The following is a 17404-nucleotide window of genomic DNA, read 5'->3' as shown; positions in this document are numbered from 1 at the left end:
GTATATAAAATAGAATTTCTATTAATGTAAGTTAGATGTAGATACAGCAAATTACATAGGTACATGCTTGACTTTAAAAGTATTAAATTCAACATGCATTCCTGCATCAGATTCATAATTATTAAATAGAATAGTTCAGTTGGAAGGGACCTACAATGTTCATCTAGTCTAATTTAAGCATATATTAAGATTAATATATGCCAATGAATTTATTATTGACAACAAAACACTTCATTCGAAAATAGGCCGCTGCAGAGAAACACAGCATCCATCCAGCTTTCAGGGAAAATAAAATCCAATCTTAACAATTTAATGTTTATTGGAATTTTATATCTAATATTGGAATTTTAGATCTTTACTAAATACATTGAGAGACAACAATGTTTATTCTCATCCTTCATACCAGTACGGCTTCTCAGCCTCAGCTGGCTGTTCCACATACACCCATTCTCTCAATAAAGCAACTTCTTATTTGAACATATGACTCTCTCGTGTCTGAGAATAATGGGAAGCCTACCTTCTAAGGTGGTTTCCTCTCCATCCAAGGGAGGGCCATCACCATCTTCATACTCAGAAATCACACTGACTGCATAAGTAGTTTCAGGTAGCAAGTTGGTGAGAACTGAGCTAGTACTTGAAGCTGGTACTGAAACAATGAATTCATCTCCACCGACTGCTACTTTATATTTAATGAGATAGGACAAAACCTCAGATCCAGCTGGAGACCAACTCACTTTGAAACTGTCAGATGTTATATCAGAAAAGACCATATTCTTTGCAGGTACGTAAGCTGTATGGAAATAAAAATGCACAGATGAGGCATACTTGCTAAAATATTTTTTAAAACAAAATCTCTAAAATAAATGAAAAATGTCCCTCAATAACTTTTAATTTATTCTAATTGAACAGATATTTTGTTGGACATGCAACTGTATTTGTTTTCTACACTTGTTTATAGCTATCAAATTTCATGACGATCATATCTAGGTTGTCTTAAATCATATGAATGAGTAGAAGCACCAACTCAGTGATTTCTAGATCAAATGAGAACAGTCCATCTAAAAAAATGTACTTATGAAAACTTAAGTTAGAATCTAATAATCAAGTTAGGCTCCCTCTTTCATATGTCCCATGAACAGCAGTAACATTATGCCCTCAATGGGAACTAGGAATCCTTGGGGGTTTTGCAGATCTAGATTAGAAATAGGACAAAATAAATCCCAGTATTTTTTCAGGAATGGAGTCAAAAGGGAAACAAGGAACTTGACATGAGGCACAAACACAAACCTGACATCCTGGGCTTGTTTTGGTTGGCCTAGTCAGCCTAACAGTGGGGATGTTAAGACTGCTTGAGCCCTCTAAAACAAAGGCTGCTTTGCTGGTTTGTTCCTCAAAGCTATCCTGAAACAAAAGGCTTATTTTTAAAGAGAGTGGGGTTTTCAATACTGGGGACTATTCAATGTTAGTGTTCTGCTAATCATAGGTAGGGACACTGAGGGTGCAACTAATCATAAGTAACTTTAGCTGACCAAAAGTTGGTCATTTACAAATCTTTTAAATATTAAACATTATCCAAGCTCACCAAATTTGAATGCATGTGAAGACTTCCATGTGCTACTTCATTTCAGTCTTTACAGTTGGACTGAGATTAACATCACCTAGCATCTGCTGTCTCAAATTGTCTTCTCTAAGCCCATTTCAGAGGGCCATTCATTTTATCCTAAAAATTAACCAAATCACCCTCTGGAGGTGTCAAGCATTGCTCCATTGCCTTTGAAATTCTAAAAGACAAGCTTAGACTAGCTACCTCATTTTGCACAGCTAAAGAAGAATGGCCCTAGTAAGTAACTGTTTTACTCAAGACATTGAGTGTAAAAGTAGAGCATATCCACCAGGTCATTCCAGACGCACACTTTAATAACTTTCTATATACCTAGGAGGGGAGGAAAAAAAAATATTTCTCCAATAATTTTTTCATCTCCATTTCTCCATTAATTTCCCCCATTGCTTTTAATATGTTTGAAAATGAGAACCAAATCCCCAGTTATTAAAATTATCATTTGTATATGGACAATTTCATCAATATCAATTCTTTATGTAACTACAAGCACAAAACATTGGTTCAGATCTTTTTTCATTGCATTTTCTACATTTCTCTAAGTAATAGTAGTTACTTACATTTTTTCCTTATAGCAGCCAGTTCCTGCTCAATCCGTAGGCAGACAGACTGCGTAAGTTCAAATGATATTCTTTGAAAAGCATCAAAATCTTCCACTGTGTAAACGTGGGTTTCAGCAGGAGGTGATGCAATTGCTTCTAATTCTGTACGCACTGCATCTTTCACACCAACTGCAAATATTTCTACATCTGCATCCCTCAGCTTTATTGCAGGTTCTTTAAAAGCATCTGATGATTTTCCATCAGTAATAAGAATCATGACTCTTGGCACATTTGGTCTTGATCCTTTGCTGGTAACAAATACTTTTTCCCTCACATATGTCATCGCTTTGCCTGTGTTGGTAGATCCACCTCTGTAGGGGAAGGTGTTAATAGCCTGAATTATGTCTTCCACTCTGTTGTATCTGTTCAAAGAAAACTCCATATGCGGATCTCTGCTGTACTGGACAAGACTTATCTGTACTTTTTGAGGCGATATCTCAAAGCTTTTAACTAACACTTCCAAAAAGGCTCTTACTTTAACAAAATTGGCGATACCAATGCTGTAGGAACCATCCACTAAAAACACAACATCAGCTTTTACATCCACACCACGTGAGCATTCTGTAGAGAAAAAGAATTACCACTATAAACAGATATTCAATAGCCACAGCATTACAATTGCATCTGCAGTTCAGGTATCACACCCGGTTGCTTACAAAGGAAATAAACCATTATAAGTAAAGCTGTTTCTCATAAAATAATAAAGGTATGATATTAAAACAAGCATCAGAGGCTTCAACAACAAAAAGCTACCATGTGAAGATAACATAGTAGCTCCTAACTCACCCACTTGAACTTTCACTTGTTGTGTTTTTTCCATTATCGTTATTGGCTCACTGGGAGTCAGTCCTTTCATTGCATAAACATTAATTTGATATTCTGTGTCTGGAGAGAGATCTTTAACATTCAGAGCAGTAGTCTGAGGACCCACACTCAGTACATGTTGTTTTCCACCAGCTATCATTGGAATGAACTGCAGCCGATAGCCAGTTATTTGGCTTGTGGATGGATCCCAAGTGATCCTAACAGATTTTGAGGAGACTTGAGTGGCCACCAGATTTGAAGGAGGCTCCACCACTGAAAGTAATCAAAAGCAAACCCAAAATATTAATTAGAATTATAAACATATTTTCTTGCACATTTTTATTGCTGAAATAAATTTTGTCATCTTTGCTTAATCTTTACTAAAAAAACCACATTTTTTTTAACATAAACAAACACAGGTGAATTACAGGACAGTCCAAATGGGGCATCAGTGAGAGGGCAGAAATACAAACAATGCATTTGTGGTCCCCTGAGCGTAGTAGATGTTCCAGAAGAAATGCTGCCTTGCTTTAATTCTATTTCAGCCAGAAGTGAAGGCTACGCCCCCAGAAACACAGTAGAAAGTATAAACAAATGCAGACCTGAGCAGAGCACTATGACAGTGGAGTCATCTCTGCTGCCATTTTGGTCAAAGAATAACTAGTTACTTGGAACCTTACAGGGCCAGAAAGCTGAAATGCTACAGCTTGACGTCTGTGTTTTCTCAGCATTCTCCAGTTTCATTCCTTGGTTCTTAACCTATTACATATTCTGCCCCTTCACCAAGCAGGATTTTTCCTTTTAGTACATTTTTCCATAGAAGCGACGCCTGTGTCCAAATTGACTGCATGAGACTCTGATAACTGCACATCATCGTGTTACCCTTGAAACTATGGAATAATGGAGCTATTCCAAATCTACTGCGTCACATGTTCTGTTCTCCTGTATTTAAATGCAGAAAGCTGAGACCTGTTTTCCACACTTGCTAAATGAGGCAACAGATCAAGCTTCAGAAATAAAGCAAAGGAAGTAGGGATAGCTCCTTAAATACGCATCAGAATAAACTGAAGTCAATAAATCCATTTATATAAAGTATCTCACCTTCTTCTCCGCTAACCAGTTCACCTAGTTGTTCATCAACACCAGAGCACACTTGCAAGATAATTTCATTCTGTATATCCACAATTCCATCAAAATTAGCCACATTGAATACATGCTTCAGTGAAGGCTGAGATGCAATTAGCTTGAGTTCCTTTGCATCTGCTGCTTTGATTCCTGGAATTTGCAATAGACAGGACCGTGTTAAGTGGCCATAAAATACAGACACTTGTGAATGTATTAATAAAGTATCAGAACATCCTGGGGTAAAACTGAGTTTAATTCAGTTCTGTCTTCTGTCATTATCAATAATCAAACTACAAAATAACGATTAATGCAATGAGGTGACATACTCCATTTTCAACCTGAGAAAATAATGTGAGTATCTTCAATAAGGCCAAGGTTGAAACTATGCTTGTCAGTCATCTTAATCTCCATGTAGGAGCTACAGAATTACTATCAAATTAACACAACTGGTATGTTCCACTCTGGAGGGCGCAAACGACCTATTTCGAGGCGTACACATGGAAAGAGCGGCATAGAGAAATTCTTGGAACACAGAATCTGTAAAACATATAACTTACTTCTTTAGGAATATTAATCTCTCAATCATTAGAAAAACTCAACATACCCAAAGAAAAAACTTCAACTCCTATGTTGCGAAGCTCTCTTGCAGGAATTTCAACTTCATCTTGAGCTTTTCCATCCGTAATGACAATTGCTACTTTGGGAAAGCCTTTTCTTGCTCCAGCAGACTCAGTGAAGGTGTTTTGAACCAGGTAATCAATAGCCTCACCTAAAAACACCACCACAAGTTGCATTTTATTAGGCTTGAATGAACTAGGATTTAAAGCAAAATTGAATTGTAAAATGAAATGCTGAATAAACACGTATGTGGGAAATCTGTACCTGTCATTGTGTTGCCACCTTTGTAAGGTATCCTTTTAATTGCATCAATGAGATCACTTCTTCTGAAATACTGATTTAAATTGAACTCTGTTCTTGTATCTGAACTGTACTGAACAACACCAACTCTTGTCTTTTCTTCCCCAATGTCAAAAGCTGATACAAGAGCAACCATGAAGTCCAGAATATATCTGAAGTTATTTCTCCCTACACTCCATGAACCATCTACCAGGAAAACTAAATCTGTCATTGCACTTATGGAGCATCCTGGAACACACACAAACAAAAAAAATCTCTGTTAGCAAATGAGCAATTGCATTCTTTCAAATCAGTCAGAAATGTCTGACAGAAACTTAGTAGGTAAAAGGAGAAACAAACAGATATTTAATAGATTGATATTCTTATCTGGAATATCTTACTTGGGGAAGCATTATTCATATAAATGAACACCCATACGAGCCTTCTAGCTGCCATTACCAAAAGGGAACTATCACCTATATGCTCTGTTTTGAGACACCTCTCACACTATTCCACAAGATCTGTTATGCTACAGCAGATAAAAACTCATATATAAAACTTTTTGCAACAGTTTGATGTTATGGGAACGTTCCATTTTGTTACCACTTCTGCTTTGCATCTTTATCTCCCCATAATATCTGCACAAGTTCTTCTGCAATGCCTTTTACCCACAGCACAATCTCTTTTGTTAACAGGACTAAGACATTCATGGACTTGCTCAGATTAGTTGCATTAAATTCTTGGTTTCAGTACCAACTTTGCATCTTATTCTTTCAATGCAGCTATAAATTCCTTCCACCCCAGTCCCTTCTCAAGTTTTCTTAACTCTGGACAATTTTACAGGTTAACTCTATTGCTAGGTAACACAGGAACAGAGTTTAAATTTATGGGGCCCTAGAGCTAGATGTCACTTATCTCTAAAATGTCAGATAAGTTGAAAGACAAAACGCCTTACTTTGTAATTGAGCCTCAACCTTCTTTTCCTCTGGTATCCCTGGACCACCTGTCTGAACTGCACAAAGCGCAACATAGAGAGAATTAATGAAGAAAATCAGGTTAAATTTGTTAACATAAAAGAAAAGCAGGTAAGGAATTAGAGACACAAATCTGACAAGCCTCAGAACATGAAAACATAAATGCAAGTTATTAATACATCACCTGTACTTACAGATTTGACAACATAGCATTCAGGGCAACACAAAATAGGCAAAATGCAAATAATTAAGAATCTTCTGTATTTGTACATCTTCTACAGTGATTTCCTGAAAATGAACTGCAGCATCTCTGGATAAAATACCAATATTACCCCTCTCTAACACATAGGGGAACTCATCATAAGTAATTTTCCTGCAGTTGTTTGGGAAGCCTGAGATATGCAACAAAATGTGTCATAGAAGATAGTCTGCTGTGCTTAACATTTTTATCTAATTAAATTTATTTTATGCTTTATTTAATTATTAATTATGCTTTATTTAATTATTATTAATTATTAATTATTAAATATAAATTATAAAACTTTAAATTCCATATTTTATTATGCATATAGCTATATTGTGTCATATTTTATTGTTTGCTGAAGGTAGTTTTTTTCTTTTTTTTTCTTTTTCTCCCTCACACACAGGAAGCCGGTCGGATTCATTTGTTACTGAGGTCAATGAGAGACTTCCCCTTGACTTCAGTAGATGCAGTTTATAGGAAGTAGGTTTAGCTCAAAAGAAACGGTGGCCTCCTGCAAAGAATTCTATAGGGGTTGCCAGACACGGTATATCCATGTTGGTCTCCTCTTATCTCTTGCAAATTATCTCTACTTCTACTAGGAATTACACTTAATGGAAAAAGGCTGTTCAGGCAGCTACATCTGACCACAGTTTAGGTATGCGGCAATTTTGTTGAAGAACTGGAACAAAGCCAAGTTTTGTGAATGACCACTCAGTTACCTTACTTGTTTTTTTAATTGTATTACATGAACTTACTTGTCAGTTGGCCAAAAACAGGTAGACTCTCCTCTCTTTCATCATACGAAGCTATCGATACAACATACTCTACATCAGGTATAAGATCTGATAAGACAGTTTGGGTAGTGCTAGGTGAAAGAGTAAATTCTTTAGTAGGCCCATCTGCAATAAATATATAAAACAGTTAATGTAGCCTTTAAGTCTGGTAATATGAATGACAATTTGATCATAAACAAAAAAAAGGAAGTGCAACAGAGAACAATCTATCTAAAATCCAATGATAATTTTAGAACAACACAGTTTCTTTTTTCCTGAAGTGTGAATTTTGAAACATGAAACTTCAAACTAACCTGTTTTCAATAGTGAACAAAATTACTGCAGTGTTTAATAAATTCCAGGAAATCTAAAACTTAAAATGAACATACAAAAGGTACTATCATCTAACAAATCATGGCCCAGTTCTGATTTGATATCACTTTTACACTGATTATTTCTCAAAGTGGAATAGAATAACGGGTGTCTTACACAGCCATTATCAGGAAGTTATATGACATCACTGCACAATTACCTGACACGCGCAATATTTCCCCTGGGAGAAGTATTTGAATGAGGTACAATACAATTCCCTAACATTAAGGTAAAAGCATACAAGAGGAGCAGAGTGATGATTCTACCTTCTTTTCGCTCCTTGCAAAGGAAAGGTGTCCAAAACTTATTACTTGCAGTCCCCAAAGGGTAAATGCTATGATAAGAAAAACTCTAACTCAGAACAATCACTGCTTCTTCCTGTAGGCCCTTTGCTGCTACCCAGTCTTGATCACAAACTTCAGAAGATGTTAATAGCTACTCTCAAACCTAAGTTAGAAATAAGTGAAAATAAACCCAAGTTTTCCAGAAATTTAATGACATAACAAAATCTGATAGAACTCACCATTTGTTGGAACCACAGTTATCCTGTAACCCACTATTGCATCTGGTGGCCTTTTCCATGACATTTGAACATTATGTTCATCTATAATTGTAAAATTCAAGTCTGACGGTGGATTAACTGCAAAAGATTTATACCAGGTGGATGTTTAAAAGTTTGAACAAGCTTTGGCAAGTGAATAAATAAAATAATGTTGAGCAAAGCTTACTAAAATTGTCTTTGCATAAATTTGTTTCCAACAAATATAAAGATATGTTGTTGGAAAAAGAGTAAAATAAAAGCTGACAAAATATGACAAAACATCAAAGAGTATACGCATTACAGAGGACAGCACAGAACATATGTTTCTTGAGTTGCCAAGACATTCAAGAATGGCCAGCAAAATCAAGCACAATAGAAAACATGTTTGGATACATGTACAATGAGTTCACAGATAATCACCACATATGCAAACATTTCACATAACAATTAAAGGAAATTTTTTTCCATGCTGGGTGCAATCCGTACAAGCATGCCAAATCACAACCTGCTTACAATATCATGAGATCATTTTGGACATTGAGAACACAGTACTCTTCTTAATTAGACATCAAAGAATTGATCAGCTTTTTAATATAGTCTCTGCATAGTCGTATTTCTTATCAATTTCACTGAATCTAGAAACTTGGCAGAGAAAAAAATATTGTAAAGAATACAGGAAAAGATTGGATATTTAATATTCAGTAAAGCGATTTCTGTTAGGATCTAGATACGAATATACATGTAAAATGTATATCAGTAATAATAATATACTGATGTATCATTTTATTTCAAAATACAGAGAGCTCCACCCCTTTGTTCCTAGAAGCCACTAAAATGACATACTTTGCATATGGCTGCAAAGGATTCAGGAACTAAGGGGATAATAAATGGGGTTAGTAATGGTTGCAATTTGCTGAAATATTTGAGCTGATGCAAAAGTTCACAAAAATAAGATTCTACCTGTTTACACCAGATTGCTGTACAATTTCAAAGGTGTAAACTACTGTTTTCATGTTCCCTTTGCAGCAGGTGTACCCATACTAGTAGTGGCATTTTAACATAAAATGCCAGTATGGTTCCAAACAACACAATGGTTAATTATGAAAAGACAACATCAAAGTATATTTATGGACATTTATTTTACAGAATTTATAGAAAATAGCAAAGAGGGCACCAGTGATCTGAACAAATGACTGCAAATAAAACTTGTAGGAGCTGATGACAGAAGTAACTGAACAGTACAGAAAGAAATAGTTTACATACGCTACTTTGCAGCATCATGCATATGTAAATGAAATGTTGATTATTATTTTTTCAGCTTCCCACGATGGACAAAAGCCTCCATGTACAAGGTTTATTACACAAAGACGTTTCATAAATATTTTATAATGATATTCTCTTTGTAAAATTGTCATGCTTTTTCATGCAGTATTTTACTGACTCACTGTCAGTGCATGGTAGGTGTATTATATATTATTGTTTAAATAGTTCTACAAAGTAAGATTAGATTCAGCCATACTTTCCTTAACTACTGTGAGACTGTTTTGCAGGAATTTTAAATAGACGGATCTTCTCTGTTTCATGGAAGATCTCCCTTATATGTCAGATTTTGTTTCAGTTTTGAACATAATTTAAAGAACAGATAAAGAAATAAATGCTAGAATGTATATTTATGAAAAGACACTGTTCCATTGCAATAAGTAATATTGAGCTCAAAAAAAACCTGGCAACCAATTGTCTAGGCATTTTTTTCCTTTTAATTTACTGTAATTTCCAACCATAGGATAATATGGCTTTGTAATACTGATACGATACACTAGTACTGAAGTAAATGTTATTTTTCCTATTGTCCATACACAGGCAGTGAGATTAGACCATTAACCTGCATGCACACTTTATTCATCACTCGGTTTATGAGTATCACGATGCTAGAGACAGCAAGGTAGTTACTTAGTATCAAAATCATGCAACACGTGTTAATAGTAAAATACATTTAGGTGATAAGAATATCATTATAAAATATTGTTTCAGTAGCAATGGCTCAGGACAAATTTAATGCAAAGGCAGAGACAACTGACCTGAGCATGCTTTTAAAAAAAAATTCAGTACATGGAAAAAATAGCGCCACCAACCTTGCAAGTAAATTGGCATGTTGCAGCAGAGACTTTAGGCTTTAACTGCTGAAGGACAGCAGCAGCCCAACTTGTTGATATCCAAATGACCGGATTCCAGATAAACTGAAAAAACTGACTGTGAGGAAAAGTCTTTAACATTTTAAAGGATTTAAATCCATTTTATGAAAATTCAGATGCGGATCTTGGCAGGTAACAAGAATAGTACATCGATGCATAAGTGACGTATCCGTTTGTCCAGGTGTTCACAGCCTTTTAGAACAATGGCGTTGTAGGGGACCTCAGAAAGTCCCCTCGTCCATCCCACAGCCAAGACATGATCAGCCACCCCATGTCATTCCTGACATGTTTGTTCAGATCATTCTTAAAAACCTCCACTGTTGGCAAGGCTGCCAGCTTCCCACAGGCATTACTCCAATGCCTCACTCCCTTTACCATCGTGAAGTTATTCCCAACACCTAACCCCAGTCTTCATTGCTGCAGCTTAAGCCCATTCATTCTCAACCTATGGCTGCCTTATCAAACCAAATCACTGAATGCTTCTCCCACTGAAATCCAACAAGGAACCTCGCCTGAGTGGAAAAAAAGCCAGTTTGGATCCAGTGTCATCAAAATGTCTTCTGCATGGCCTGTGAGCTTTGGATACTCAAAGAGAATCTCCAAAACCTCCATGGACCTTCACGTGGGTCAGATTTCACCCATGTGAAACCAGCTGCAGGATGAAGACCAAACCATGGTCATATGATGGAGAGCAGTAAGTCGATCTGAAGTACAGCAAAATGTTCAGATGATAAAAACCTTATTACGATAACCAAACAGGGCAACTGTTACTCCTCCACATTAAAATTCTTCTTCCAGAAGGGAATTCACCAGTGGAAAAATAATACATCTGCAATATGGAATCAGACCAGACTTCTAGGAACAAAATGCCCCTGGTTGTGGTGGGAATTTGTGCCATTACAGGGACAAACCTTAAAACTCCACTCTACCAAGGCTTACGTGTGAGCACAGCTTTACTCAAGCAAGCAGTCTTGATGTTGGGCTATTTGCCTAAGTAAAGTTGCACATATGCTTACAGCGTAGTGACAGTGCTAATCAGTCTGATCCTGTGTCCATCGAAATCCATGCCGAACCTCTCACTGACTTGTCAAGGTACAGGATCATGATCGTAACATGTGATGGTATTACAGTATTGCCTTAATACAGTGATTCCATTGTTGATGCACAGAAATGTATGGTTGCCCTACAGGTTTGCAGCGTAGTAAAAAAATATCTTGCTGTATGACAATAATGTTTACAGTGTTAATTTCCACCATGCTTAGAACTATGATATGATAACTTCCTCAATCAGATATCCTACCTTATGCACCACAAAAGAAAAAAAAAAAAACAAACCACAGACATAATATACTTAATTCATTGCTACTCCTTGTGTTATATGCATGTATAACAACAGTATATTTTCTGAAACAAAAAAAAAATAGAGCAAGGCATCTTTCTCATGCTATGTATGTCTTATACTAGCTTGTATTACTCAACAGGTAAGACAAACGTAATATACAAAAGTCTACAGCTTTTTACAGATAACACAATGTGACTGCTAGAAGATCCTAATGAATATCTTAACAAGACAGAAGTAAAATATAATCAGAAGATCAAGCAATTTAAATCTAGATCCAGACTTAAAAGTGCTATAACTTGGGAGTAATTGCCATCCACAATCCTTATGTGAAACAAAATCTGTAATTCCATCACTGGAAAAGACTCATTATAATTAGCATTCCACTATAATTTCCTCATTCCTTTCCTGTGCCTTTGAAAATCCCTCTGTATTAGGAAACGCAGCACACTACACAAGCCATGACATCATCACAGCATTACCTTGAGATTATAACTAACAGGTTATTTGCATACTAATCTACTTGGCTTAACTATGACTAAAATAATGAAAAAAATTCTTATCTAGCAAAAGGACACAGATTTCCCCCTGGCTCTTTGTTATCACAGATGGAAAAAATACTGCAACAGAAAGAAATCTTGACATGAGGACACACAGGGAATGCACTGGAGTATTGCAGTGCTGGACTAAAAAGGCAAGAAACAACTTAAACAGAGCATAAAATATAGCACCACGCACAAGAAGTTTAAGCTGAGAGAGAGACATCAGAAGGATTGCAAGATAAAACAAGAAGAATTTCACTATAAAAGAAAAGAGCAAAAATGCTGAGCATGAAAACAGATTTGCTGCCTTGTCCAGGGTAAACAAACAACTTCCCCAGTGAAATGCCATGAATGCATTTAGAATATATGTTGGTTTTACCCCTTCTGCTGCTACAGTGAACATCCACCTAGAAACCCCTGCGTTGCTGTATCTCTGTAGAAAAGCTCTAACACCACTACTGCAGCTCACTGCTTTGCGAACAGCAACAGAGAATGGCTCTCACGGAGGACTCACAGAGCAGCTGTGACACTGATGAAGAACCAGTTTCATCCTGGAAGATTTAGGAATCTATGAACAGCAGTATCAGACAAACATCAGATCTACTCCCAGGGGAGACTGAAAAATGAAATCTGAAGGAAGGCAGAAAAAGAGAACTAAGCTTTTCCTTCCCTCCCATCTTCCCACCTCGTATCAACAATCTTTACCACATCAAACGTCCCTCTCCCTTATCTTCCTCTCACTTTTTCATCCCACCAAGTGTCTACCCACACCTCAAGGAAAGAAAACTCAAACTGCATCTCCTGTGAACACAACAGGGAGAGCCAAAGGAACCATAAAGGAAGAGAGAGAGAGAGGGAGGGAGGGAGGGAGGGAGGAAGAGGGAGGCAGGACTGACTGGTTGGGGAGAGCTTTGCCACAATGTGATCTGAAAGTTGAAAAATACACTAAAGGACAAAGGTCCACAGGATAAAGTCAGTTCAGCCGACAGGATTTAAGTTGTAATGATACCAGAACTCAAGTAAATAACATCCAACGTGCAATTTACAAGATGACGCAAAATCAAAGAACAAAATTAAAACCGTGCAGAAGGACGACCAGTATAGTGCAAACAAGAAACACACGGCAAAAAACTCTATGAAAGCAATTCCCACCAGCGCAAGTCCTAAGGTACTCCTAGCTTTGAACTTCCATTCTCAGCACCACTATTTCTCCCTCCATTTTCATCACCACTATTTCTCACTGCACTTCCTACTCAAGACACTTTTCTGCTCTCACTTTAAAACTCTGGAGCTAGGAGAAGTTTCTCTTACAAACTTGATCACTATAAAATAGGTATTTTATTTAACACACATTTCTGAATGCAGAGTAATGTAAGCCCTGTCCAGGAGCACTCTATAACTCACGAGATCAGGCTTTGTCCACTCTTTTGCTTAGTAATGGCACATCCTTCAACATGAGATCTAAACAAGCTTGGCCAGCTTGTCTGGCAATGCATCTAGTCTCACTGTTATAAAACAACTGTGTGCTTCTCCAAATACATTTTTGTAGCTTTCATTAACAGTACTCAAGCTATGACTGGCTTAGTCCACACTATAGCTAAATAAAACACCTTCACTTACATTTTGAAACAACCTACTCCATACATGTAATCAGGGGTGCAGGACAACAGCAACATTACTCCAGCTGCAAGTGAGCTCCCTCCTAAGATGGGGAAGAACGCACAAACACATCCACTCCCTTCCGCCATCAAAACTGTACACTTTCTCCGCTTTCTCTGGCACAGTGGTCCTGCATTTCAAATGCAACTCTGAAATGACTTCAAATGACCTTTTCTGGTTCCTCAGCCAACAACAACACAGTGCAAGAGGGAGGCAGCAGGCTGATTCTCTCCTAGGGTGACCAGATGTTGTACTACTGGCAGAAATATCATCCTTTTCCAGAAAGCCAGTCTACTTTACGTCTGCGCGCCCCAAGCAAGCACCACTGCTGGGGCGCAAACGCCTCAGATGCATCTCTGACACGCCATCCTTTTAGTAGCCATCAGCCAAAGCAACCAGGTCCGGACACAGGAGATTGCGGCAGGCCATGATCAGAGAATTTGTTTCAGTTCAGTACAGAAAGAGAAGGAAGGGAAAAAACCTGAATTATCAGGTGCTGACTTCTGTTTTTTTTCCAGTAAATCCGAGAGAGTTCACACCCAGCCGCTTGGTTCACCCTACAATGGAGTCAGGTCCTGGAGGTCAGATCAAGTCATTTCAGCGCAGGACATTCAGCATCTCTATTTCCCCTGGCAGCCACTGCTGGCAGAAATACTGTTGCTACGAACAGAGCCGCGCAGCTCACACAGAGGGCGACGGGAGGTTGCCCCACACTTGCTGTTAATCCGCTGGGGAGGCAAATGCGCCAGGGCCAGGCCATTTTGAGCCGCACTGCGGCGAGTGCTGCGGCCATGACGGGTTTCCCCAGGTCTTCATCCCTGCAGCTGGAGGCAGGACACTGCCACGGGCTGACAGGGACCTCAACCTCCACAGAGACTGGGCCAGGGCCCTGCAAGGAGGAGGAGGAGGAGAAGAAGAAAGGCCTCTTTGGGAGTGATGGTGCCACATGCGTGCCAGAGCCTTGGGGCCCCAGCCACCACAGCAAGGTCTGGCCCAGGCCCAGCCAGCCTTCAGTGGTGCCCAGGATGTATGTCATGGCAGCAGCAGCATCTCCCCAGAGGTGTCCCCCAGGTCAGACCCACCACAGCGGCCGAAGTGTCCCCAAGGGAGGGTCCAGCCACCCCAGGGCTCAGCCGGGGGTCGCCCCGCTGAGCAGGGGAGGCCGGTGTGCCGGCAAGCTGGCGGGGCGGAGGCGAGGTATCCGGCCCGGACAAATACACAGGCGCAGAGAGCCAGACTCTGTTGGAGCATTTTATTTCAAAGCTGCGGGTTGTTGGGTGGTAGGTTTTTCGTTTCCTCTCTCAACATAACTAAATGAGACTCTACAGCGCAGCCCAGCCACTCTCGGTCCGTCAGCGGGGCAGCACCGCAGGCCCCGGCCGTGCCGGGCTGCCCGCCGGCAGCAGCGGGCTCCTCGGGGCGCTGCGCCCGGGCGGCCGCGCCGGCTGGCCCGCGTCCTGGCTGCGGGGCGGTGTGGACAGCACACCAGAGAGACAGAGAGAGGGAGCTACGGTCCGGCTGACTAGCCGGGAGAAACAGAGCACAGAAGGAGCTGGGCAAGGAAGGAGAGGCGTTTCTCTGAAGGAGAGAAAAAGAGAAGGCGAAGTAGTTACACTCAAAAACAGAGAGGGAGAGAGCCGGTAGCTCAAGGCTGGTTGGGAGGTTTGCTGGTCAGCGGGACACCGGGGGCAAGGGGACAGGGAGGGGAAGGTTACCTTCAGCCTCGATGGAGGAGAGGAGGGCGGCTGCACACAGAGCAGCGACTGCCGAGCACAGCGCTGTCTTCATTTCTGCCCTTTCAGATCACAACAACATGAATGAATCTGCAGTGATGGGGAGGGAAAAAAAAAAAAAAAGGGAGAAAGGAGAAGGAAATGATACGCGTGGATTAGAGGACTGCGTGGGTGCATTCATGAAACATAAAAAAGAAGAACCGTGGATTTCACTTTGTTCCCTTATCCCCAGCCCCCACCCACGGGACCAGGTTGAAACCTCTGGACTTGAAAGCCGTCCAAGACAATGACAGATCTGCATGACTAACTGGAGAGTCTCGTCTTGCCATAATGTACCTTTTGTTGCTGAACCCTTTCCAATCACGGTAAGCACATGCAGCTTTAACCTAGTTGGGGTTAATTTGACCAGGAAAGCGCGGTGAAGATCTGTGCCTCCGCATGGGCAGGAGCCAGAAGGGAGCTCCATGACTTCATCGCCGAGTGTGATGATAGCTAATTCAGAGGTCATTCCTGCCTTGGATCAACTAAATGTCTCTTTCAGCTGGGGATTTTATTCGGCTCCTTTTTCGTAACTGTTGAAGCACTTAGTTAGCTGTGTTTTAGTGGTCTCAAGGCAGTTTGGAAACTGTAATAAAACTTTTTTTGAGGGGTTCTGCCTACAAATGTGCTATTCTTCATTTCTTGAAGGTCTGAAATAGATTATACAGAAGTGTGTGTAACACACAACTGAAACCTGACACGTCTGTCTAGCCATGATGTTTCAACATCTGATAATTCATTTACACGTCCTGAGAGAAAATAGATTTAAAATACACTATAAAAAGCAGGCAGGTGAAAGAGCCTTGCAATCACTGCAGGTTGTCTAGCAAAATAGGTGGGATTAGGCCAGGTTAGTGGTTCCTAATTGCAAGCAGCTATACCTTCATAACCATATGCGCTAAGTCACATCAAATTACTCCCAGTTACTCCAGCAAAACTTCCAAATTATTGCCTTCTCTGAGTAAAGGCTAATATGAACAGTCCTCATTGCACATGCATGTAAAGTTTGGTTTTTTCTATGTCAGGAAGTAGGGGAGGGATAATTTGTTTGAATAAAGTCATAAATGCATCATATATCATAATTAGGCAGGAGGAAAGAGAATTCCAAAAGCAATTAGGCAACAGATTTTATCGGGAAGGTGACAAGAGCAAAACAAAAGAAAAATACATAAATCATTAGTCTGCAGAAACAGCTGAAGGGGAAAATAATATTCTTCTGCCATCTAGAGAACTAACCAGCCAGGCACATTTAGTGGGTAGATGCTATGGAGATCCAGGAATTTCCCAGTTACTGACACTGAACTTAACAGGCTTCTGCCGGGCAGCTGTATATACTTGCCTTAGCCAAATGCCTGCACTGCACATAAAAATATGAAGAGCTCAAAGAAAAACTAAGCAATGGTTTCAGTCCAATGGTACCTCCAGCGGGTGAACAGAAGAGTAATATTGACTGTAACGACTCCCTGACACTAACACAAGAAAGACCAAGGCTAGCATTAAATTGTCCTGAAAGCCTCAAAATTATATCACTGCTCTGCGTGGGAAACGGCTGTCCCTGAGCACTTCTACCGCATTCCGCAACGAGTTTAAGAATCGCCTAAACTCAGCGTAAATGGACTTTTGTCCTGGAACTCTTGTGTGGGCTTGGAGTGCCATCTTTTGATCCTTTTGAAGAGCGACAGAAATTAATCATCTCACAAAGGCATCTAGGAGTTCGCTACTGCTGCAGGTCTCCCATTCCTACACATTTTTCTTTCATGAAATAAAACGTTTTAGCCAAAGCATTCATTTGCCCACCTAGAAACACTTTTTTTTTTTTTCCTTCTTGCAAAATTAGGCATGCGAAAGAAAGCCTGGAGGTGGCGGAGGAAAGGTCCTCTCGCTGGCTCAGCAGAGACACAAGCAGACTTTGTGTCAGGACTAAAGGTTTTCTCATTGATCTTTAGAGAC

The 17404-nt window shown here is 39.6% G+C and overlaps 1 protein-coding gene across 1 annotated transcript in view; it reads right to left on the bottom strand.

Moving 5' to 3' along the window:
• Positions 1-15470, bottom strand: part of COL12A1 (collagen type XII alpha 1 chain) — a gene marked incomplete at its 5' end in the record, with an annotated part of 99527 nt that extends 84057 nt beyond the window's left edge. Inside the window, 10 exons of the mRNA XM_082305629.1 lie at positions 518-790; positions 2179-2781; positions 3007-3297; positions 4126-4299; positions 4754-4918; positions 5032-5295; positions 6002-6058; positions 7020-7163; positions 7933-8049; positions 15398-15470. Of these exons, the coding sequence (XP_082161755.1) occupies positions 518-790; positions 2179-2781; positions 3007-3297; positions 4126-4299; positions 4754-4918; positions 5032-5295; positions 6002-6058; positions 7020-7163; positions 7933-8049; positions 15398-15470 (2161 nt within the window). The remainder of the gene's footprint in view (positions 1-517; positions 791-2178; positions 2782-3006; positions 3298-4125; positions 4300-4753; positions 4919-5031; positions 5296-6001; positions 6059-7019; positions 7164-7932; positions 8050-15397) is intronic.
• Positions 15471-17404: the final 1934 nt, after the last annotated feature.

The sequence above is a fragment of the Platalea leucorodia genome, assembly GCF_965183815.1.
Source record: "Platalea leucorodia genome assembly, chromosome: 3".
Lineage (NCBI taxonomy): Eukaryota > Metazoa > Chordata > Aves > Pelecaniformes > Threskiornithidae > Platalea > Platalea leucorodia.
The sequence above is the reverse complement of the archived record's forward strand: the minus strand, read 5'-3'. Positions and strand labels throughout refer to the sequence as shown.